Source organism: Pundamilia nyererei, unplaced genomic scaffold, assembly GCF_000239375.1.
Source record: "Pundamilia nyererei isolate P.nyererei 1_Seehausen unplaced genomic scaffold, PunNye1.0 scaffold00014, whole genome shotgun sequence".
NCBI classification, from domain to species: Eukaryota; Metazoa; Chordata; class Actinopteri; order Cichliformes; family Cichlidae; genus Pundamilia; species Pundamilia nyererei.
This window is the reverse complement of record NW_005187415.1, coordinates 1887057-1910172: the sequence shown is the minus strand read 5'-3', so window position 1 is coordinate 1910172 and position 23116 is coordinate 1887057. Positions and strand designations below refer to the sequence as shown.

The 23116-nt window shown below is 42.4% G+C and overlaps 4 protein-coding genes and 1 non-coding gene across 14 annotated transcripts in view; 3 read left to right on the top strand and 2 right to left on the bottom strand.

Annotated features, from left to right (window-relative positions):
* Positions 1-1215, bottom strand: part of creld2 (cysteine-rich with EGF-like domains 2) — an 8618-nt gene extending 7403 nt beyond the window's left edge. Inside the window, 4 exon segments of the mRNA XM_013908765.1 lie at positions 1-75; positions 235-345; positions 550-632; positions 793-1215. The exon segment at positions 1-75 is cut by the window's left edge and continues 8 nt beyond it. Coding sequence (XP_013764219.1) covers positions 1-75; positions 235-345; positions 550-632; positions 793-936 — 413 coding nt within the window. The 5' untranslated portion in view covers positions 937-1215.
* Positions 1216-1463: 248 nt separating this feature from the next.
* alg12 (ALG12 alpha-1,6-mannosyltransferase) lies at positions 1464-6825 on the top strand. Its single transcript, XM_013908787.1, has 9 exons — positions 1464-1659; positions 3797-3929; positions 4035-4208; positions 4309-4503; positions 4599-4702; positions 5171-5394; positions 5561-5730; positions 5870-5945; positions 6363-6825. The coding sequence occupies exons 1-9, from the start codon at positions 1501-1503 to the stop codon at positions 6598-6600; spliced, it is 1473 nt and encodes a 490-aa protein (XP_013764241.1). The 5' UTR covers positions 1464-1500; the 3' UTR covers positions 6601-6825.
* A 35-nt stretch (positions 6826-6860) lies between these two features.
* On the bottom strand, positions 6861-15369 carry zbed4 (zinc finger, BED-type containing 4). 3 transcript variants are annotated; one of them, XM_005725123.2, is made up of 3 exons: positions 14381-14443; positions 11571-11805; positions 6861-11372 (listed from the first exon to the last, which is right to left on the bottom strand). In XM_005725123.2, the coding sequence occupies exons 2-3, from the start codon at positions 11610-11612 to the stop codon at positions 7830-7832; spliced, it is 3585 nt and encodes a 1194-aa protein (XP_005725180.1). In that variant the 5' UTR covers positions 11613-11805; positions 14381-14443; the 3' UTR covers positions 6861-7829. The 3 variants fall into 3 exon arrangements, with proteins under 3 accessions (XP_005725180.1, XP_005725179.1, XP_005725178.1); XM_005725122.2 differs by lacking the exon at positions 14381-14443 and adding an exon at positions 15336-15369 and having other exon boundaries at positions 6861-11805; XM_005725121.2 differs by having other exon boundaries at positions 6861-11805.
* The window catches only part of brd1a (bromodomain containing 1a), a 21874-nt gene continuing 12616 nt past the window's right edge, over positions 13859-23116 (top strand). For 2 of the 8 annotated variants that reach the window (XM_005725131.2, XM_005725124.2), the window contains exons 1-7: positions 15376-15714; positions 16580-17981; positions 18059-18227; positions 18534-18665; positions 18787-18915; positions 21300-21612; positions 21718-22038. In XM_005725131.2, coding sequence (XP_005725188.1) covers positions 16597-17981; positions 18059-18227; positions 18534-18665; positions 18787-18915; positions 21300-21612; positions 21718-22038 — 2449 coding nt within the window. In that variant the 5' untranslated portion in view covers positions 15376-15714; positions 16580-16596. The other 6 variants (XM_005725129.2, XM_005725126.2, XM_005725128.2 and 3 more) reach the window with 6 other exon arrangements.
* On the top strand, positions 21025-21097 carry trnak-cuu (transfer RNA lysine (anticodon CUU)). The gene has a single exon. It is a non-coding gene; the product is annotated as a tRNA-Lys (tRNA).

Below are 23116 nucleotides of genomic sequence, written 5' to 3'. Positions count from 1 at the left end.
AATGTTCCCTTTGGACAGCACACTTTGATGGTCTCTATGCAGAACCACTTGTGCAGATCGGGATGTTTCGTTTTCCTGTGTTGCAACAGGAAAACAAGGCAGGAAGAGACGAGGTTTAACAGCAGGTTAACAACGCAAACAACCCTGATCAGCATCTGCCAGCCTTCCTGACCACGTGTCCATCACTCATTAGGTCCCCTTTAAAATCCAACCACGTCATTTGCATCAACCCACCTCTTGAACCACCAAGTCTCGAAATGCTCCTCGTGCTCCTCAACCATGTGGTTGCACTCAAAGCTGCTGCTGTCGCACAGCCCCTCCACGATCTCCATCAGCCGAATCTCGCTGGGGTGGAAGGAAAGCAGCAGACGAGACAAGTGCACAAGTTAGTTTGAGATTGTAAACATACATCTCAAAATGTACAAGAAGATTTATATTTGCATGAAAAGAAAAGAAAACAACTTCATTTGATGGAAAGCAGGTCTGGTCAGCTCAGATCACAGGACCTGTGGCAGGGTGACCTGTAGGCTGGGCTCTTGGCTGTCTCACCTCGTCTCATATTTAGACAATTTCCTCTCCTCCCAGGCTGTGTTTCCTCCTCCAAAGTTCTGGTTTGCTGTTCTCTCGAAGCCCTGACATACAACGCAGACATTTTAATTTTTGAGCCCAGAAATAAGAAGGACCCTGCACTGAGTAAAGGACACCCAGGCATCTTACATTAGACTGACGTATGTTCACGTCAACACAATGAAAAACAACACAAAGGAAGAAGGTCTGCAAACGCTCACTGACCTTGTTGAAGTTCTCGGTGATTTGCCGGCAGGTGTTGCAGGCGCTTTTTAAATCCTTTTTGGCGTCAGTAACTTGACAAAGTAAGACAAGAGTTAAGCAAGACAAAAGGCGCAGCAGCCGCAGCTCTGGACCGGTGGACAGCATCTCAGCAGATCAATTCACACAATTTCATATCAGGAGACGAGCGCTCCAGCCACTAGCACGCAAGCTTTCCACTGATGTTAAAGTGCTGCAGCGGTCGGACACATCTATGCGAGGTGTTCCTAACATTAGATGAAAAATAGCGTTATCTATGCAAAGCGTGACAAAATGGTATTTACATGCCGGTTACATGGGGGAAAAAAAACAAAACCCTGAAGCGGTTCTAGTTTTCCGCGTCAGCGTCTTAATCGAATTGTGGCTTGTGGTGATTGGCTGTAACCGCCTGTCAATAAAATGGAAAACCAATCGTGAGTCGCCACGCGCGGGACAATAGAAAAAAACAAAAAAAAAAACAACCCCATCCCCACGTGGAAAATTCAGGAAGCTCGCAGGTAAATTCAAAATAATTTTTTTTTCATTTTTTTAAAATTAGGTTTCAATAATATTTCTCAAAAGCCCTACTAATAAAAACCCCTCAACGTCTTAGCCAAAGTAAAAGTTGCATCGTTCACTTCCTGTGACTGCCGGAAGTGAAAACTAGCCTTTTCTCTTTTTTTTTCAGCTGTCATGGCTGAAAAGAGGACTGTTTTGGGGCTACCACTGTTGTTTTTATTAGCTTTCGTGGCTCTCTTGCATTTATTTATTTGCCCGTTCACTAAGGTTGAGGAGAGCTTCAACTTACAGGCGGCACACGACCTTCTGTATCACAGACTTGACTTTGACAAGGTAAGCATGCAGCCATTTGATGTGTTAATAAGCTAAGTGGACACAGAAAGCACCCGTGGATGTAAATAAAACATTCGTAATATTCAATTTCCCTTTTTGTCATTTTAAAAAATAGAATACCATTCTTACGGCCCTAAAGATGTTAAATATAAGGTACATTATGAAAAAAAAAATGTGACAGCTGCGGGTACAGTTTAAATCCTACTTTTGATGTAATGCTACGTCCCAAACATTCTGCTTGCTATTGATGCTTGCTATAAAAATCATACACACTAGTAGTTTGACAGCTATACTGCGGTGTGGACTGTTCCGTCGTAAACCTATAGCTACAAGAAAAAAATAAATGTGGTCTTATCCTCACCCATTCACGTCACAATATTAGAAAAATACATTCATTCACAATAAAACAAGAGAACATAACAGGAGCTCTGTTGAAAAATGGGGAAAAATGTGACCAAAACTGAGGGACAGGGTGGCTGAACATAGGTATACTGTTCCTATTTAACCTGATTTATTGTAAAGCAAAACGCACTACACATAAGCACATCGTGGGAGTAACTCGACCCTACTGGGAACTACGAGCTTTGATGCCAGGGTTGGGGATAAAATCAAAGCCTCAAACAAAGAGAGACCTATTGAATTTATGCCATGGAGGCCACCAATAACTGTGGTCCTAATGAGGACTAATATTAGGGTCACTAAATTTTGTAACTGACTAGACTTGACCTACAGTGTTGGCTTTCAGCATTAACATTGCTTTGCAGTTCTTTTCTGCCTTCATTGTAGTGCTCTGATATATCACTATCAAGATTTATAAGAAATTAAAAATTTTAAAAATCCAAAGAAGAGACTGGAGAATCACCTTTCGGAGTATTGATGTTGCATTGCATGTACACCAGAGGGCACTCTGAAGCTAGCCTGGCAAAACCTGTTTGAAATGCCACAAACTCAACAACCAGCTGATCTTGTTATGACAATAAAACATTTTTAAACAGAAATGTCTTATAACCTTCGTAAAGACTCATAAACAACTACACATAAACAGATTTCCCTGACATTTATTATGTTTTGTGTGCCTGAAAGAAAAACAATAAGTTGATATATCGGAATTTTTAAATTACTCAATATCAGTATCTATTGGGCTTTATTCTGTTCTGTTGTGGCATCAATGCTTTTGTTCTATTTTATTGTTTATTACAATGTTGCTTATCACAATATATTACAACTTGATAACATGCAGGACTGTTGTGTTCCCTGTGATGAGGGTGTCCTGAAAAATAATAAGTCAAGAGCACAGTAAGCAGTCCTGAAACTTAGGACTGGACTAGGGCTTGTGATATTTTTAATTAGGTGTTCACTACAAGATGAACTACACTACATGGTACAGAGCTGTCAGTAGTATCCTTCCACAGATGACAGAGTAACTGTGAGAATGACTTAAAAATACATTGCAACACATCTCAAATTTGCATGAGAGTGCCTGAATGTTGCTCAATTTTACTAGATAAATCTTATCTGGGAAGATTAGACAAAGGTTTACCTTTATAAGAAGCATGCACTGTACAGTGTAGGGGGTGAAACAATGCTGTGAAGACATTGTAAAGCACGGTGGAGGGAGGATCATGGTTTGGCTTTTTATTTTTGTTTTTTTATGGTCTGGATATCTGGACATGCAGAGAGTAATAAATTCAAAATTCAGTCAAAAACATTTACAGTAAAATACTGGGGCATCACTCCATGATTTGAAGCTTAGAAGAGTCAAGACAATGAAAAACCAACTATAGGATGATTAGAAAGAAGAAATCCATGTTTTAGAACAGCCAAGAGAGTCCTGACTTTAACATAACAGAGATGCTTTAGACAGTTTACTTGTTTGTTCTGATAAAAAGGGAGAAAAAAATCCATGACATCTGGGTAAATTCCAGGTCTTGCTTAGGGTCATGTGATTTGATTGAAAGTGAGAGATTAGATTGTTTTATCTACTCTTGTTTTTGAGCTCCTTTAAATCACTGTATAAGTGATTTAAAGGATGTTAAATCACTTATAAATCACATTTATAAATTTTAAATCACTTTAAATCACAGTGATTTGTGGCTGTATAAGTCTTAGAAAGTACCTTTTTTTCTTTTCTTTTCAGTATGACCATCATGAGTTCCCCGGTGTGGTGCCGCGGACTTTCCTTGGCCCCCTCTTCCTCTCCACGCTCTCCTCCCCTGTTGTTTTTCTGTCTTCCCTGCTGGATGCACCAAAGTTCTACACGCAGCTTATAGGTAGCGTACCATCTCACTTTTTGTTGTTTAGTATCCAAACCACTGAGATGTAAAGGTAATTAAAAGCTCTAAAGAGATGTTTAATGTGCTGTTCTTTCTGCACAGTCCGAGCTTCCCTGGGAGTGTGCGTCATCGGTGCACTGTGGCACATGCAGAGAGAAGCAAGGAAGCAGTTTGGCTCCACAGTTGCAGACCTTTTCTGCCTTATATGTGCATCTCAGTTTCATTTAATGTTCTACAGCACAAGGACACTGCCCAATGTATTCGCCCTGCCATTAGGTAACCCATCAGCTCTCATTTGAGTTCTAGTTTCTTTCTTTGTTATTTTTGGAACTTAAATAATCGAGCATTATAATGATGAGTAAAATTCTCGGCCCAGTTCTTATAGCATTCACATCATGGATGGCTCAGAGATATGGCCGGTTCATCTCCCTGTCTGCTTTGGTCATCATTGTGTTCCGGTCAGAGTTGTGCATCTTTATGGGCCTCATGTTACTGATGTCGCTCCTGAGCAGGAAGCTGGGGCTGCTGCAGCTGCTGAAATATACTGTTCCTGCTGGGATATTGTCATTAGGTTAGTGGTTCATCTATAATAAATACAGTGTATGTCTAACAATATTAAAAACGTGCTGATCACTGTTTGTGTTTGCTTTCCTTTGTCTCCTGCAGCTCTGACAGTGGCTGTTGATACCTTCTTCTGGAGGAAGCTCCTGTGGCCTGAAGGCCAGGTTTTGTGGTACAACACCATTCTCAACAAAAGTTCCAACTGGGGAATATCCTTTGATTTATTCCAGCACATCCTGTTTGCTTAGCTGTTTGATAGTTGGGAAACTATGGGGGAGAAATGACAACCACAAGAAAAACACAATGTATTAGAAAATGTGACATTTCACTTTATGGAAATAGTAGGAGAGGATAACTGTTAGAGTTAGGACTTTGTTGACTGTGGAAAAATTACTTTCCTTGTTGGACTGAATATTTCAGTCATTTTATTTGTATTGCACAATTTCACAGCAACATATTTCTTAGTTTATAACTGTTAATTTAATAAATGTTTTAGTTTCATGGTATCTTAAAAGCATGTTGATGAACAGCATGTTGATGCCCTTTGTTAAAATATTCCTGTATGACTCCAGTCTCCTTTAGCATTCTAGCTCAGTTAAAACTCAGGTAATTTTATGACATTGTTGTTGGTTTATTGTTGGTTGGTTATAGCAGTCCTTGACTATTCTCCCCAGTAAACCTCTCCATTTCTCTGGTACTTCTACTCTGCTGTACCTCGCGCCCTGGGCTGCACGCTGTTCTTTGTCCCCCTTGGCCTCCTTGACAGGCGAATGAGAGCACTGCTGTTGCCCACAGTGGGCTTCATTCTGCTCTACTCACTGTTGCCCCACAAAGAGCTGCGTTTCATCATATACACTTTTCCCGTGCTCAGTTTGGTGGCTGCGCGTGGTTGCTCTTTCATGTAAGCTGAAACGTACGGCACCTGTCCTTATATTGAAAGAAGAGTGAATGATCCTAAAAAGTTTCCCTTCTCTTAAAATTGACATTGAAATTTGGAGAGCTGAAGCTGTTTGTCATGCTTTTTACTGTTTTGTTTGTTTGTTTTTTCCTCCTTCTATGTGATTTAGTTTGTGCAACTACCAGAAATCCTGGATATACAAACTGGGTTCTGCATTTGTGGTTGGCCAGCTGTTGGCAAACACGGCATACTCTGGTATTTGCCTCTATGTTTCTCACCACAACTACCCTGGAGGCAGAGGAATGCAGGAACTACACCGGCTGTTGCCAGCCTCAGCAGGTTGGAATCACATCAAGCTTTTTTTTTTCTTTCTGAAGGGAGCGCTCACACAGTTACATATTTAAAAGTCTGTCAGAAATGCAGGAGATAAAGAATCGTGGTTTTCTAGTGAACTCTCATTGTTGCTGTCTTTCCTCAGATGTATTTGTTCACATTGACACCTACACTGCTGAGACTGGAGTTTCACGCTTCCTACAACTAAACAAAAACTGGAGGTTGGTGTTTTATTTTGATCTGAAATCTGTCCACCAATCTTTTTTTTTTTTTTTTAATATACAGTTTTAAATTTTCTATTTTTTTGTGGGTGTTTTGAGTTAAGCTTAGAATTCAGAAAAAAATTTGGCCTCACTTCAGTTTTCAGTATCTGTATTGTCAGTTTTAGCTTTTTTCAAATAGTATAACATGGGTAACATTTGGAAATGGGGAAATTGTTACAATCTCAGAATAGGTACTGCAGTACAAATACTTTGGAAAGGCAGGTCAGACATGCTGGACCTCAATAAACATGTCTGTGAAAGCCTTATGAAGCAGGTCAAAGTGACAAAAATAAATACAGCTTTATTTTTTTTATCTTAGCTTTTTAAGTAAACTTAAAATATTATTTTAAACACTTTACTTCCCATTTTCAACAGATATGACAAACGTGAGGACTTGAGCCCCACGAGCCCAGCTATGCAGATGTACTCGCACCTATTGATGGAGGCTAATGCGACCAAGATAGAATTACTCCAGGACACCCATCAGCCTCTGACCTTCATAGAAGGTTACCGCAACATTGCCTTCAGTGTGTTTCACTTCCCTCCTGTCAGAGTGCACTTGGAGAGAAAAACTGTGCTGATGGAGAGAAAGGCCACCAAAACAGTGACTTAAACAAGTGTTGGATTTTTTTTCTTTTAATTTGCTGACCACTACTGTGAAACCAGTGCTTTTACAGAATAATAAAAAGTATCTCTCCAGGTATTACATTTCCACTACAAAAGATTATCAGTGTTGCATTAACATAGTCATGAATCTAAATCTTATCTGCTCTCATGCAAGGAAACGAGCTACCACACGTTCTCCGTGAAATTATTTTGTCTTCTGAATATATCTTTGTATTATTATTTTTTTAGCTCAGAGGATAACAAAAAAAAAAGTTCACTGAACACTGGAGATGCTTAAAATGAAGTGAAAAAATTGAATTCTTGTACTCGTGTGCCTTAAGGCTCCACACTAAACACCAGCTTTTCGGTCTCATTGATAAGAACAAGACTCTACGATATTGTGTAAGGAAAACCTTTATTTACAAATGACTAAAATTTGCATGTTTCCAGTCTCAATGCTAAAACATTTATGAAATTAGGTTCAGAAGTCATTTAATATAAAAATGTACAGTACATTGTTTTACTTAATAATAAACCCATAATTTAAACCCCTGGACATAAACTTAAATTGTGCTTGAGAGACAAATTGTATATTCCAAACAAACCCCATTATTCAGAAAATACAGCAATATTATACATGATCTCATTAAAAACATATCAGCAAGTTAAAAAAAAAAAAAACAAAAACTAAAAAAAACTAATTCTAAATGACAGTACCATGAGCCACAAATTCACAATGGAAATTAAATAATATAAACGTAAAATATCTTTCAGTCACAGCATTTATTTATTTTTTGGGGGCCATGTTTTCATTCAGAAAACAACTCTTATCTTTAATCATAATATTTAAAAAAAGCATCCTGACGTGATCTGCGCAATTTCAACAATATTTACAGCGTTTTTGACCTGAAGTAGTTTTGGATAAGGCACAAGGAGAGAGTAGACAAAGGAAAAACATTGATTTAGAAGCAAACACATTATCACCAATCCCTACAGCTAGAAAAACCCTCCCTCCCTGATACACTTCTGAGACTTTTCATCACAACAGCTCCAAAGTGTTTTAACAGTAGTACAGAGAATACAATAAAGCCTCGATCTGGCCTTTGCATTGAAAATCAGTGTATTCAATGATATTTTACATTTTGCCCGACAGAACCCCACCCCCCATTTCACAGCTATGCAACTTGGTCCTTAAATAAAGGGTTTTCAAGTTAATGCTCAACAAAATAATTATGATCAGTACTGAAAATAAATCAAGGGGAGGTTGACCTTGAGGAACAGCAGACCCTCCATGTTTTCTAGCAAAGGCCTGGGCTGATTCAGGGCACAGTTGACACTAGCTGTGCTGAACAGTGTCTCTGCTGGGACGATGCTCGGAGGGCAACCCACGTAGCGGGCGGCTACTTTGGCAAGATCAGGCCATAGGAACTTTTTCAGGTTCCAGTAGTCAAGGGGGTCACAGCTTTGATCAAGTATGTCTTCCTCAAGATACTCCAGCACTGCCAGCTCTGAGGACTTTGGCTTCTCCTCGTTTTTTATCTTTTGCCTGATGTCAGCCATCAAGGACCAGAGATTGTCCTTGTTTGAATTTGCGGTGCTGGATGAAACGTTGGCCTCATTGCAGCCGTTGTGCAGCAGAGGCTTGACTGCAACTGAGGTAGAACAGGACATGTCCAGCTCCCGGATCAGGTCTTGTTTACATCTTTCAGCTTCTTCCTCTGTGAACAATGACGTTTTGTATCGTGGGTCCAGCATGGTTGCCCAGATGTATTGAGGGTCGTGAAGAGTTGCAGACATCCTGCTCACCATCGCTTCCTTTAGAGACTTGAGCATGTTGTCTATTCCCACGGTCTCGTCAAACAGCAAGTCTATTTTTCTGTTGAGAATATGAATGAGTGGTATCACTTGTCCCAGAGTGGCAGTGCGGTTGCTCATCTCCCTGCAGGCAACTTCAAAAGGTTTCAGTGCATTGCAGACTGACAACATTACTTCCCACTGATCGCAGCTGATCATTTCCCTGAAATTGCACTCGATCGACATCTCGTCGATGGCTTTCTTTTGCTCAACCAGTCGCTCCAGCATGAAAAAGGAGGTCATCCATTTGGAAGGGACGTCCTGAATGAGCTGGTTCTCTGGCAGCTGATGGACCCTCTGGAGCTCAGCCAGCTTCTCCTTGGCCTTTGCTGAGCGGTGCACACGCTCACAGATCTTTCGTGCAATACTCAGAAGGTTCTGAACCATTCGCTGGCTCTTTATGGCTTCACTAACAATGAGGTCGATGGTGTGTCCAAAACACTGCATGGTGAAGTGACCGTGGTCCTCCAAAGTGTTTTTGATGGTGGTGTTGTCTGTTACAGTGAACCCCTTTTTCAGCCCTGATGAGTTGATCCAAGAATCCCACAGATACTCGAGCTGCTTTGGGATGTCATGCATATCGTGATCAGAGTCTATTTGTGAGACACTTAGGAGAGCAGAACAGTGAAAGTCTTGACCTTGGGGTCTGACACTTGACTCGTACGTCGCCCAGTGGGCGGTAAGGGTTAGGTATTCCCTTGTCTGGCTACTGACCCAAATACTAGTTGTGAAGTGGACAACACCACCTTCAGCTTCTTTCAGGTGGGTCAACACAACCTCCTTCACCCTTTCGTACATATCTGGTATGGCAGTGCTGGTAAAGTAAGAAGAGGGTGGTAGAGAATACTGAGGCTGGAGGTACTCTAGCAGTCGATTCAGTCCAGCATTCTCCACCATAGCTGATGGCTGAAGATCCAGTGCGAGCATTTCTGCAATAAGTTTGGTGATTTTTTTGGCAACCGGGTGGTGTTCATCAAATCTCTCACGATTCTGTTCCGTTTCATAAACAGAAGTGTCCATGAGCTCTTGTTTAACATGAATTTCAGCAGACGGCACATCACCTGAGATAGTATTGTTACTTTCAAGAACATGTCCGTGAAACCTCTGCATGTGCCTGAAAAGGCAGCTTGTGCCGAGGTTTGTAGTCTTTTTGCCTCTGCTAATTGTGCGGCTACAGTGCAAACAAACCACCTTTGTAGGGTCAGCAGGCGAAATGGAAAAATGATTCCACAGTTTTGACGTCTTTTTACTGAAAACAGGCATGGTTTGTGTTTTTTTCTCACTAAGGGGATTCTCAGTTTCTTTGGCTGAAACTGGATCTGTTGCAGTGAGATTGGTGTAGGGATGAGGGGAAGATTCCTTATCATCTGTGCTTTTTTGGTTTTTGAGGACATCTGGGTGACGTCTCATTAAATGTCTCATTAAGCAGCTTGTACCAAAATCGCCCCGTTTCCCCCGACTGATGACACACGGACAGTAACGGCACAGTGCTTTTAACTGGTCAACAGGTGACACTATGAAATGGTGCCACACTTCTGATTTAACCCGTTTCATGATCTTTTTGTTTTGCTGAAAAACTGAATGATCCTGATTGAGGCTGGGGCCTTCAGAGAGGTCACATGGTGATGAAGTCAGGGGTGTGTCCTCCCCATGAGTTTTGAAGGAGAGGTTGAGTGTGGTCTCCTGCCCTGAGAGATGCATCACCTCATCAGATTCTTCCTTTATATCCATGCTTTCCTCCATGCTTTGGGGTAGTTCATCTGATATGGTTTCTGGTGATGATGGAAGAAGGGGTGATTCTTTTTTGAGTTCCAGTGGATCCTGTAGTTGAGTGCGGGACAGCAGCGAGGGCGGGTTAGTATAGGGTGGCGGAATGTGATTTCCCTGTCCATTCTCCTCAATTACAACCTCTTTGTGGGCTCTCCACATATGCCGGATAAGACAGCTTGTCCCCAGATCCTTTCCATTTTTACCCCTACTGAATTCATTCATGCAATGAATGCATACTGCTTTGGAATTATCAGCAGGCGACAGGTAGAAATGTTTCCATACAGCTGACCTGCGACGGGAGCTAGAGCTTTTTGGGGTCCCTGGAAGGCGCTCAGGCCCTCCGTCTGACATGTCTTCGGCATTGTTTTCATTGGAATGTGAGGATGGGAGGGTGCTGCAAACAGCGTCGGCATTGGCATACGGTTCTAGTTTTGGTTCGACTTTGGGTAACACTTCTTTGGATGACAGGTCTGAATTTTCAGCTGAGGAGGTGGACGGTGAAGTGTTTTTTGAGGCAGAGCTAACAATGCTATTTGTCAAGTCTCCGTTTTTTGGTGAGTTTGGGGAGGGAGGTATCAAAGATGAGGCAAGAGGGCTAGTCAGATTATTTGAGGATGCGTCGGCTCCGTCTTGCAAAAGCACAGTGGGGTGAGCCCTTCGTACGTGCCTCATTAAACAACTCGTGCTGAGGTCTTTTTCGTTCTTACCCCGACTGAACTCTTTCATGCAGTATAAACAGATTGCTTTGGTACTGTCTCGTGGTGATATGCAGAAATGATTCCATGCTGGAGATTTTTTCCGTGGGTTGGTCTGACTCCTCATAGATGACAAAAGACTCTGAGTGACAGCGTCCATGGCGACATCATAAAGGGTGCTTGTGTATCCACTTAGTAAATTGCTATAGTCATCGCCATCTTTAGTTACAAAAGGGCCAACTGAGCTGCCAAAGGGTAGTCTGTCATCATCCTGGGTTTCTTCCTCCATTCCATTAGCATCCTGGATCTCCCCTTTGCCATGTTCACTCAATTCGCTGCCATTTTCATACTTTTCACTCTCTCCATTTCCCTCGGTGTCAATGTTTAGGCATTTGTCTGAAAGAGTGGGAGAAGCTGCAGCACTCTTATTTGCCGTGTCTGTCTCAAACAGTCCGTCACCCTGAGAAGAAAAGTTGAAACAAGGAAGAGAGTCTTTATCCAGTGTTATTGAGGAGCAAGCAGGTGACTTTGCATCAGCAGTTTCACGGGGGCTAATGCTGTAGGATTTGAACACATAGCCATCCTGCCCTTCAATTTTCAGGCAGGTCCCCTTTGCCTCTCTTTTTCTGCGTTCTATGGAGCCATTAGGTTCACTGACCATTTCCTCGCCCATATGTGAGACCTCTTCCTCCCCATCCATGGCAGCAGCCCAAGCGTTTCTGTAGAATAGTCAGGTCTGCGGTGTCAAATGCAATCGCTTTTTTCAACTGTGGTCATCGATACAGCAGCTCTCAAGCAGGTGTTGGGATGTGGGTGTTGCCGTCCAGGACACAGAGCGTGTGCTCGTCCCTCTCCATTTATGACTGGAGTAGCTCCACTCCTCCCTACAAGACCTAGAGAAAGATAGGAAGCGAGAGAAAATAGATCAGATAAGGGTATTCTAAAAATAAACACAACTCCAAAAACCAGTAACACAACATGTTGTGCCATAAACAGCAGATTGTACTTTCATTTAGCCACACATAGCCACAAGAAAGTATAGAGATTGAAAAACAAAAGCACTTAAGTAAAATCAGGTTTCATTAAACGCACAATTTACAAGAAGGACTGCTAATTGATTTGACTCTGCAAGCACAGTTTTAGTAAACATAGAAATTTTGATTTTGTAAGGGGTAAACCATTCTGTCGGAATAGACAGACGGGTTGAGGCTTAGTCTTCCAGTATTCAGGTGCAGCTTGCACTTTTAAGGATCATTATGATGCTCAAGTATTGCGTCATAGCCTTTAAATGCACTTGGCTACCTAGGAAATTCATGAGCAGAGCACTGCTCAAAGTGTATTCTGTTGAATTGCTGCTTCATGCGATCATTGTTCCAAGTTGCAAAATCCTGTACTTCCACAGCGCAAGACTTGATAAAAATCTTTTGATACATGTAATGATTTGAACAGTTTCCTCATCGTCGCCCCGTATCTGGCTTATACGGGGCGGTCATGGCTCAAGAGTTGGCAGTTCGTCTTGTAATCGGAAGGTTGCCGGTTTGAGCCCCGGCTCGGACGGTCTCAGTCGATGTGTCCTTGAGCAAGACACTTCACCCGTTGCCTACTGGTGGTGGTCAGAGGTCCCGGTGGCGCCAGTGTCCGGCAGCCTCACCTCTGTCAGTGCGCCCCAGAGCGGCTGTGGCTACAATGTAGCTTGCCATCACCAGTGTGTAAATGTGTGTGTGTGAATGGGTGAATGAATGTAGTGTAAAGCGCTTTGGGGTCCTTAGGGACTAAGTAAAGCGCTATACAAATATAGGCCATTTACCATTTGTCTGATTGTATTAAGTAACATATCACATTTATGTACCACTAAAAATATGCTGCACAACAGCTAAACTGTTTAAAACTTTACTCAAGTACATTCTTGAGTATGTAGATTGAATTGTATTGAAATCCTTGAGCAGTTTATGAGCAAAAACAAACCTGTACAACTGCAAGCAAAACACTTTTGAGAGTACTAACCTACAATGTAATAACCTTTTTTGGTATAAAAGTATGATAATCTGATATAATACAATTTTATATACCCAGGTGCAACAAGCAAGTGAAAAAGTAAAGGAAAAACATAACAAAAATTCTTATTATTGTCTTGTCCAATATGTGCTGCCATTTGGTGTTTTCATAACAGTAGCTTTCTATCACATCAGCACAAAATCTCCCTCGAGTGTTATATTCAGTTACTAGGAAAGCCATAGCATAGGATTCATTCATACTTTCAATATTCAAATCATTCCTGTGAGCCTCTTGAGCCTTATTGGTGGAGGCATTTTCATTCTGAAAGGTGTTAAAAAAATATAATTCAACCTAACTGCAGACACATAATAGGCCATGGGGTCAGGTTTAATGTGGTCCATTAGGAATGACAAATTAATGTTATGCCTCTGTTCCATAATTTGGCAGTAATATTTACTGCTTAATTTACAATAACATATAATAACATAGTGCCTCTATGTGCCAGCTAACTGAGAGAATGCTGTGTAAACCAAATAAAAGAAACTAGGGTCAGTGTTGAAGCAATTTTTCCTTAACTACAAAACTCAGTGTTAACACCCAAATGTGTGTAACTAAAAAAAGACATCAGCTCTGAGAACATTAGCTTAAGTACTCGCTCAAATGTAAATCTGGTTATTTTAAATATGAGCTTTCTAATACAAAGTAAAACAAACAAAAAAAGAGAAAAATATATCTAAAATTTAGATTAGACATAAATCACACATTAAAATTCGTCCAAAAACAACCAACTTTAAAACGAAATACTAGTACGAGATGGGGCTTTTAAATGTAACCAAGTAATTTTCTACGTGAGCAGTGGCAAACCAGTTTTCCGGGTTTGGCTAAAGCGCTAGTCAGGAAGATGCGAGAGGACAGCAGAAATAGCCAACGCTAACTAGCCTGCATCTTCGCTTAGCAGAGAACTTGTGAATAGGTATTTACACACCGGCGTTCGACTCGACCCCTAACGAACAAAAAGTCACACTTACCATTAAACTTGCACCACCAATATATGCCAATACGTTATATAATAAACATTACTGGCAGTTACGCTACATCATCAGCAAACACCACGGTGGCTATCCTGGTGCTAACTGTCTTAGCCGCAAGGCTAATAACAGACAAAAAACCACGCAGACACAACACTTGTGTGGCGTGGATTTGTATCACAAAAAATAACAGCATTTACAACTATCTTATTAGCCTTGCATTACCCCGAGGAACACGTTCAGCACATTTCGGACCACACCATAACTGCTAGCTGGTTAGCTGCCAGCTAGGCCACACACAGGACACACTAGCTAACCTGGCGAGGCAGAACCCAGCCGTGGCGACACACGAACCACACGGGATCCGAATCAGACCTAGACTCACCGCGACGTCCTCACCACATTCAGCCCCTTTCACACACACATACGAGTTCAGTATACTTACTGTTGAGTACGACGACTTGTTCACTGGGTTTCGGTTCCTAAACGGTTAAATATGACACATTTGATTGATCCGGAGGGGGGTTCACTTTTGTTGCTTTTGTCTCCTGGTTTGCTAGCAGTTCGCGTTCGGCCGAAGCAGCTCCACACAGCGACGGACGGAAGGAACAGGTTTTAATGATGTCACCGGGCACTGGGTCTCCAGTATGGCGAAGGGGGTAATAAATTTTAGTATTAAGTTGCATAAAACGGTGTTTTACTTTGACTTTTCACTAATTATAAGCAGAAATGTTTAACTAGTCCGTTCTAATGATAGATTCAATTACTTCATTTGCATATTCAGTTAACTTGTCGACCCGTTTACACCACCTAATAACCTATTTTCACAGAAATTAAAATAATTAGATTTTTTTTTTTTAGAAATTTACGCATGCTGCCGGTGTAACAGGACCAAAAACTAACACATCCATTTGTTATTGCGAAATAATAAATCAGTTAATAAATAACTTTTCGCGTGTGTTGCGTTCACGGTCTGGGGTGCCACGTTGGGGTCCAAAAAAAGTAATTTCAAAATATTTTAATCAATGCAAATTATAACTGCGCTAAACCGAGGGGGGTTCTTGCCCTTAAAAAAGACGTCTGGGCCCAGCGGACCGGTCACTGGGGTGTGGCATGTTCTGCTTGTGTCCTCCAACCTGTCCTCTATTACTACAAGAGCAAATAATAACGCCAGAGCATGACACTCTGAAAGTCGTCTTATCCGCTGCTCTTATGACTTGATAGCCATGGCCCCCAGAGTCAAAACAGACATGTCTCAGCGTTCCTTACATAGCGCTACTGTCCGTATTCGCGCTTTGTTAGGTTTGCAGCTTTGTCTTTGCAATGCTAGTATGGTTATTACAAAAGGCAACGCACTGATTGTGTGACAGATGGGCTTTTGTGTGAAATCTACGACTCACCACAGACATGACCTCCAGCGTCACACGTAGACCGGTGCGTACGGGTGGGAGTTGTCTGCTGAAACGCATTGTTGTGTTGGGGGATGATCCGTTCGTGCGGCTGCTGCTCTTACTGCTATTTGCCTCTGCTCGACTGTGGCTAACGAGTGACTCTAGCCAGTAAATGGCCCACACAGCAAATACTTGTGTGCTTTGTGTAGAGTTTAATATCGAAACTTCAAGGTACAAAGCGGCCTCTTCCTCTTTTATTAGCAACTGAAAAAAGCCCCGTATCGCCCGTTGGATGAGAACATTGTGCCCGGAATTAGCGCCACTTAGTAGGCCGTATTGCCATTGCTTTGTAGGACTGCTGGCTAGCAAAACTGCTCGTGAATTTGAGGTATGTGCTGGGTTTTATTTGCTATGCTGTGGTCGGTGCGTTGGCGAAAAGGGGACATGCTGTGCAAATGCAAAAAGAAAAAAATATGTATAGGCTTAACTAGCTATAGTGCGGCCTTTTAAGGGCTACTGTTTTTTTTTTGTTTGTTTTTTACGCGATTCGCTCCGTTTTAGCAGACGGTTAGCTCCGTCTGCTAGTTAGCTGGCTAGCTAATGTTATTGTTAGCACCTTGGTCACTTTGGCTGCGAGTCCTTGCTGAAAAGGCGTTATACCTCTGCAGCAAATGGGCAAGTGCTAACTCCTGCGCTCCCATATTGCCCCGTGTAACCGCCTCCCTCCCCCATTTAAATGCATGGGCTCATTGACAAAATTGCAACGTAAAAACTGGCTGCTATGTTCTAATTTACAACAGCTAATCTGTGGAGGGGGGTTTGGGGGGAGGGGGGGCAGGGGCATCGGTGAAAACTGTAAGTTTCTTTTGCCCTCTTAGTCACCAAAACTCTGTTACTTTCTAATACATTTAACCCGCAGAGTGTTTAACTCCCCCCTCCCGTTCTCATTTAAAAGACATCAGTTGGAATAAGATGTTGCTTGTCAGTTAAACAGGTACACTGATTTTTACCAGACGTCTTGTTTGCGTATTAACACTTTATTTTCGTCGCAATGTTGAGCATATAAGAAGCTGTATCAGAGAATTAAGTCTGTCTTTCAGTTTGCAGTGAAATTATTGTATTTTACTGTGATTAGGTAAATAACCTAATTTTCTAATGTAACTGTTATTACCTTTATTTGAAAATTCAACTGGGATGCTTCCAGGCATCCCATACACATGTCTAACCGCTATCCCTGTCGTGTATCTCCACAGCAACACGGAGCGTCAAGATGAAGAAGAAGGCTCGGCAGCACCGGGTTGCGGTGCAGAGGCCGCCGTCTCCTATCAAGCCCTCGCCCAACAAGCAGATCTTGACCTATGCCCAGGCGCAGCGCATGGTAGAGTTCGAACTCGATGGCCGCATCCACCGGCTCAGCATATATGACAAGCTGGACGTGATCTCGGATGATGACCCCATGGTGCAAGAGATAATGGAATGCACCAGCAATAAGGAGAATGCGGAAAAATCGAAACAGCAGGTCCTCCTGAGGTCAGTGAGACTGAAAAACAAGGAGAAGAAGAATGCCGCACTTGCCATCGCAGGCCATGTAGAGGGAGGAGGACACCACGCTGGTAGCCACGCTAGCCCAAAACTTCCAGAGCCTAAATTCCGAACTGTAGAATATAATCTTCCAGCTGTTCCTAAACGCCCATCTGCCTTTTATAAATATATAGATAAGACGGAGGAAGAACTAGATGAGGAAACAGAGTATGACATGGATGAAGAAGATTACGCCTGGCTGGATTTGGTCAATGAAAAACGACGAAGCGAAGGGGTTAGTCAGGTGTCTCACAATGTTTTTGAGTTCCTTATTGATCGCTTTGAGAAAGAATTGTACCTGGAGAGTCTGGACAAAGGGAGCGAAAGGCAAGCTCCTATCGATGATGATGCTGTCTGCTGCATCTGCATGGACGGAGAGTGTCACAACAGCAACGCGATCCTGTTTTGTGACATGTGCAACGTGGCCGTACACCAAGAGTGTTACGGAGTGCCCTACATTCCCGAGGGTCAGTGGCACTGCAGACACTGCCTTCAGTTGCCGACTCAGCCAGCAGAGTGCATCCTTTGCCCTAATAAGGGCGGAGCAGTAAAAAAGACTGATGATGACCGCTGGGGCCATGTAGTCTGTGCCCTCTGGGTCCCAGAGGTGGGCTTCTCCAATACCACCTTCATTGAGCCCATCGACGGCATCAGCCACATTCCTCCAGCACGCTGGAAGCTCACGTGCTACCTCTGCAAGGAGAAAGGGGTCGGCGCTTGCATCCAGTGCCACAAAGCCAACTGTTACACTGCCTTCCATGTCAGCTGTGCCCAAAAGGCTGGTCTATTCATGAGGATGGAGCCAATCAAAGAGGTGACAGAAACAGGAGAGCCCACCTTCTCTGTGAAAAAGACGGCCTATTGTGGCGCCCACACACCTAACGGGTGTGTGAGGAGACCTCTTGCCATGTATGATGAAGCCAAACTCAGAAATGGACTTTGTAAGAAAGGGGACAAGGGCAAAGGACAGTCCAAAGGAAAACAGAAACGGAAGAGTAAGAGCAAGAAGCCCGAGCCTGATGTGGAAAGTGAAGCTGTACCGCCTGCTACTGTGCCTACTTTTCCTGCTCACAGGTATATTTTTCTACAACCTTCTACTTAAGTGGGAAATGGCTTTGGTTTTCTAAAATCCCTCATTTTCATCCCTCTAGGTTACAAACCATTCTGAATCAAGTATCAATACAGAAGAAGAAAGTCTTTGTAGAGCTGGTCCTCAGTTACTGGAGACTGAAACGGCAGTCCAGGAATGGGTTGCCCCTCATCAGACGCCTTCAGACAAGACTGCAGTCACAGAAGAATGTGCAACCGGTTTGTTCCTCTGTCAGTTAAGCGCACAAGACTTGTAGCCTTCATTTGTCTTTTTCCCAAGGTTTTCAAATATGTTGTCAAATATGCTTTTGTTACAATTTAATGTTTTCGTTCAACACTTTATTGCTTGTGTTAATGAGATTTTTGACCATGCTGTGTGAATCAATAGCAGTTTGCTGTGAAATGGGCATCTTATGTGCCAAATGAAAGAAGTTGCTGTTGCATTTGTTTGTTGAGAATTTGTGCAAGTTGATAATTTTCTGGTGTTCAGTTCTTTTATGTGCCTTATATATTTTTTTATTTCCATGCGTTCCCCAGAGGCAGAGTGAAGAGGAAAGCAGGGCACTTAAGGAACAGCTGAAGGAATGGCACCGCCTTCGACATGACCTAGAGAGAGCCAGACTGTTGCTGGAACTAATTCGCAAGAGGGAGAAGCTCAAGCGGGAAGAGGTAAGGACAGGGGAGTGATGCATGGTTGACAGAGTTGTGCTTGTCTTAATATCTTAAGAAAAAGTTCAAACAAAACAAAAATGTGATGATGCTCACTGTTATCTTTTGTGTTTTCTTGTAGATTAAACTGCAGGAGACTCTTCTAGAGATGCAGTTAACACCCTTTAGCATTTTGCTCAGAGCCCTCTTGGACCAGCTCCAGGCAAAAGATCAGGCTAGGATCTTCACCCAGCCTGTCGATGTCACTGAGGTGATCTGCAGCAGATATTCAAACACTTTCCATCTATTCTATCTATGATTGTACTTTGATTCACACTGTAGTACTGTTAATTATTCTGTGCAGAAGTTTAAAACTGTAGGCTTCTTTTTGGCTCTGCCTTGTTTCTGCCAAATCCCTTGCTGTGTTTTCACTAATGACACATACAATTCAAACACTGAATAACACATGGGATGTGCCATGTATCATTATGCCAGCTCCTTGAAGAAGAATAGTGGATAAGAAAAAGTGCTGACATGCTTATAGGAACAACTGTAATATCTGGCAACAGATAGATAGTTAAGTAGGGATGGGTACCGGTGTCCGGTGCCATGATGGCACCGGTTCTGACATAAACGGTAGTAACCAGACCGAAAAGCAGCGCACATTTCGGTGCTTTATTTCGGTGCTTTTTTTTCCTGAGCTGTGATACACTTTAGATTCCAGCCAATCATTTTACGTTTCCGAGGATAGTAGGCGGGGCCAGGTACGTACGTTCTGTTAGAGCAGAGCTACAGATTAAAAATGTCCAAGGCGAAGCGGTCAGAAGTCTGGCTGTACTTCACAGCAAAAGATGCAAACTCAGCAGCAACAAGTGCTTTAAGCTGATACTGTGATACTGTGCAAAGGAGGCAACACCTCAAATCCGATGAAACACCTGGCGATGCATAGCGTTTTTTTTTAAAAGCCCAGAAATGCGCTGTATTTGATAGCTTGCTGCGAGACCTCACACCGAGCACATCTACTGCGGGTGGGTTGCCTGTTATGCAACATCCCCCAAAAACACGAAGAGGAGAGTCCTGGCCCCTAGCCCTGCCAGTGTAGCAGAAATGATGACAGATGATGGTGGCAGCAGCCGTTCTTCTCTGCGTGAGTCGCTAATTTACGTTGAGTAGGCTAACCACGTTATTACATTAATGCATGTAAGGTGAACTAGCAAACATCATCATAGCTACATGCGGCTGTCCTCTTGTTTGATGGCAGATGCTCCCTTCACCCTGGCCAAAAAGGCTAAAATGACCAAAGAAAAAGTGGAAAACGGTTAAACATGAGAGGTTTAGGACAAAGTTTGTGTTTTTTCCATTGCACTGCTTCCAGCCAAGAGTGATACCATATATGCCCCATAGCTGCAGAAAAGGCTAACATTGTTATATTTTTACAAAAAACAGCTGAACATGAGAGGTTTTTGGACCAATTTTGTGTTCTCCATTCTTTAAGCACCGGTTTGAGCACCGTTTGAGCACCGGCACCGTTTCAAAAGTACCGATTTGGCACCGGTATCAGATAAAACCTAAACGATACCCATCCCTATAGTTAAGGTGTGTGCTGGTTGGGATTTATATAGCACGAAATCACAAAAACTGCTGCCTCAAGGCATTTTGTATTGTAGGATGAAGATCCTACAATGTCAGAGGGAAACCACAACAATCTGACAACTCCCTATGAGCAAGCACTTGGTGACAGTGGGAAGGAAAAACTCCTTTTTAAAAGGAAGAAACCTCTGACAGAACCAGGCTCAGGGAGGGGCAGCCATATGCTGCAACTTGTTGAAGCTGAAGGGGAAAAAAAGAGAACAGAGGGAGTTAAGATGCCAGAAGACTATTGGTCAAAAGAACTGTAAAATTTGGCTATAAAGAGGGCTTTTTGGTTCAGATTTCTACACTTTCCCTTGTGTTTTGCCTTTAGTTCCTTTTCCTGACTGTCAGATGAGTGTACCAGAAATGGTACATTGACATAAATTATTTGTGGAAGTCAATTAGATCACTTTTGTACTCTGGTAAAGTACATTTTATGTCTTTGAACATCTTGACTATAAATCGTCGGCACACAAAATAAGACTTTTTAAAATTACTAAAGAATTTTCTATTCTGCATTTTCTCAAACATTTGTTAGAAGCTTCACGCAAGCAACCAGCGCTCAACTGCTTGCTCCAGTCACATGTTCTGATCTCTGTGACTCATGTTAGACATTACTCCACCCCACCCCCCATTCTGCAAAAGTGTTAAGCAATGTGACTTCCTGTTAGGGTGAATGTGTAACAAGAGCTCATGGTCTGCTGCATGGTCGGGAGGCCTTAGAGGTGAAGGGTGCTCTTCCTCATAAGCCCGGCTAGCTCAGTCGGTAGAGCATGAGACTCTTAATCTCAGGGTCGTGGGTTCGAGCCCCACGTTGGGCGCAGCTTTTGATCTTGAATCTGTTTGAGTAGGTTCCTGATTCTTGGAATAGACTCTGTTATTGGGTGGGTGGAATTTCTATATGGTTGAATTGCTGTCAAGAATCTTTAATTTAAAAAGCCAAGTTCAAACATTGCTTAATTTTTTTTAAACATTATTAAAAGTAATTTACAAAATATTCATATTTCTGATGCTTTCTCGTAGGTGCCTGATTATCTCGACCACATCAAACACCCGATGGACTTTTCTACCATGCGGAAACGCATCGATGCCCAAGGCTACAACAACTTTGATCAATTTGAGGATGACTTTAACCTCATTATTGAAAATTGTATGAAATATAACTCAAAGGACACCTACTTCTATCGGGCTGCTGTGCGACTCCGAGACCAGGGTGGGGCCTTGCTCAGAAAGACCCGTCGAGATGCAGAGAAAATTGGCTTTGACACGGAGAGCGGCATGCATTTTGCAGATGCTCCGGAAGTCAAAGCACCACCATCGTTTTCTTGGGAGGATGGTAAGGGAAGAGCACGCCTCTCTGAATAACTAGTTATAAAGTAGTTATGGTCAATCTATCTTCTAATGATTCCTTGTTTGTTTTTTGTTTTAATTCTCTTCTTAGTGGACCGTTTACTAGTACCAGCTAATCGGGAGCAGCTGCCTCTGGACAAGCAGCTGCAGCAGCTACTTGAGAAGTTTGATCTCACCTGTGCCATGAAGTCCAGCCCCTCCCGCAGCAAGCGGCTCAAGTTGCTGAAAAAGACCATCAATGATGTGCGCAACGAAATGAGCCTGAAGAGAGTTCTACCCTCTCACCACCACTGTTCTTCCTCGTCATCTCCAACAACTTCAGCATCGTCTTCAACAGCTCTCTCCCTCCCAGAGCTGGTTACAGCTAAGGAAGAAAGACTGAAGCCCAATGGGCATTTCTCCGAGGATGACGGTATGTGTGAATGCTTTATTTTGAAGTTGGTTTTCTGCTTGACCCACTAGTCGTCACAGTCTCTGCGATTGTAAAGAGAATCACGAGTACAAGTCAAAGGTCAGACCTAAGTCTTAACCTAGCCTAACCACAACCAGAAAGTCCCATGATGTTCTCTCTATAAAGCATGTCGAGAGGACGGGAAAATCACAATATCACAGTTTAGTTTTAAGAATGATTATGAAACCTGCTCTGTTTATATGGAAGTGAGCATTACTTTCAGATATGGTGATGTTTGTAAATTGTATACTATGTTGATGAGGTGAAAACTCTTAGCGCATTTTGATTATTATATTATTTTCTAACAAGCAGCTACTTTATATTAATTTTTAACACAAGTTTAGAGTAAAATTTGGTAATTTTTCCACCCAGGAAGCTTTTTCAAATTCATAAATGGACAGATAAATAGATATATTTCTAGTAGAGAGGTTACAATACAGGTGTAGTAATCAGTATCAAAATAAGTAGTAATTACTCGTGTTAAATCACTGACATGTTGGTGACAGACTGTTTAATTAATATTGGATGTGATGCAACCACAAAGGTAAAACATGCATTCCCTGACTGGTTGGTGGGTTCCTGGAGGATGCTGTCTGCTGCTGGGTAGAATTGGAGAATGTTTACACATCCCCAAACATACAGTCATCCTCCATGTGGTTGCTTTGTTCCAGTCACCTGTAGGAAGATGTGCCTTTGTCTGCAAACATTCTCTAACTACTAGCTGAGAGATACTAAAAAATGTCACACAAACCAGAAAGGAAGAAAACTCAGTTACAAAGTAAAAGTTGCACGTGTTGACTGCAGCCCTGAGACACAGCTTTTACTTTGAAGTCAAACTTTTTTTCTTTTTTTTTTTTACATCTTCACTATCACTCAGAGTGTGTGACAAGCGTTCTCAGACAAGTCTGCATATTTCCTGCTAGTGGCAGGTAAATGCAGATACAGTGGGGCAAAAAAGTATTTAGTCAGCCACCGATTGTGCAAGTTCCCCCACTTAAAATGATGACAGAGGTCAGTAATTTGCACCAGAGGTACACTT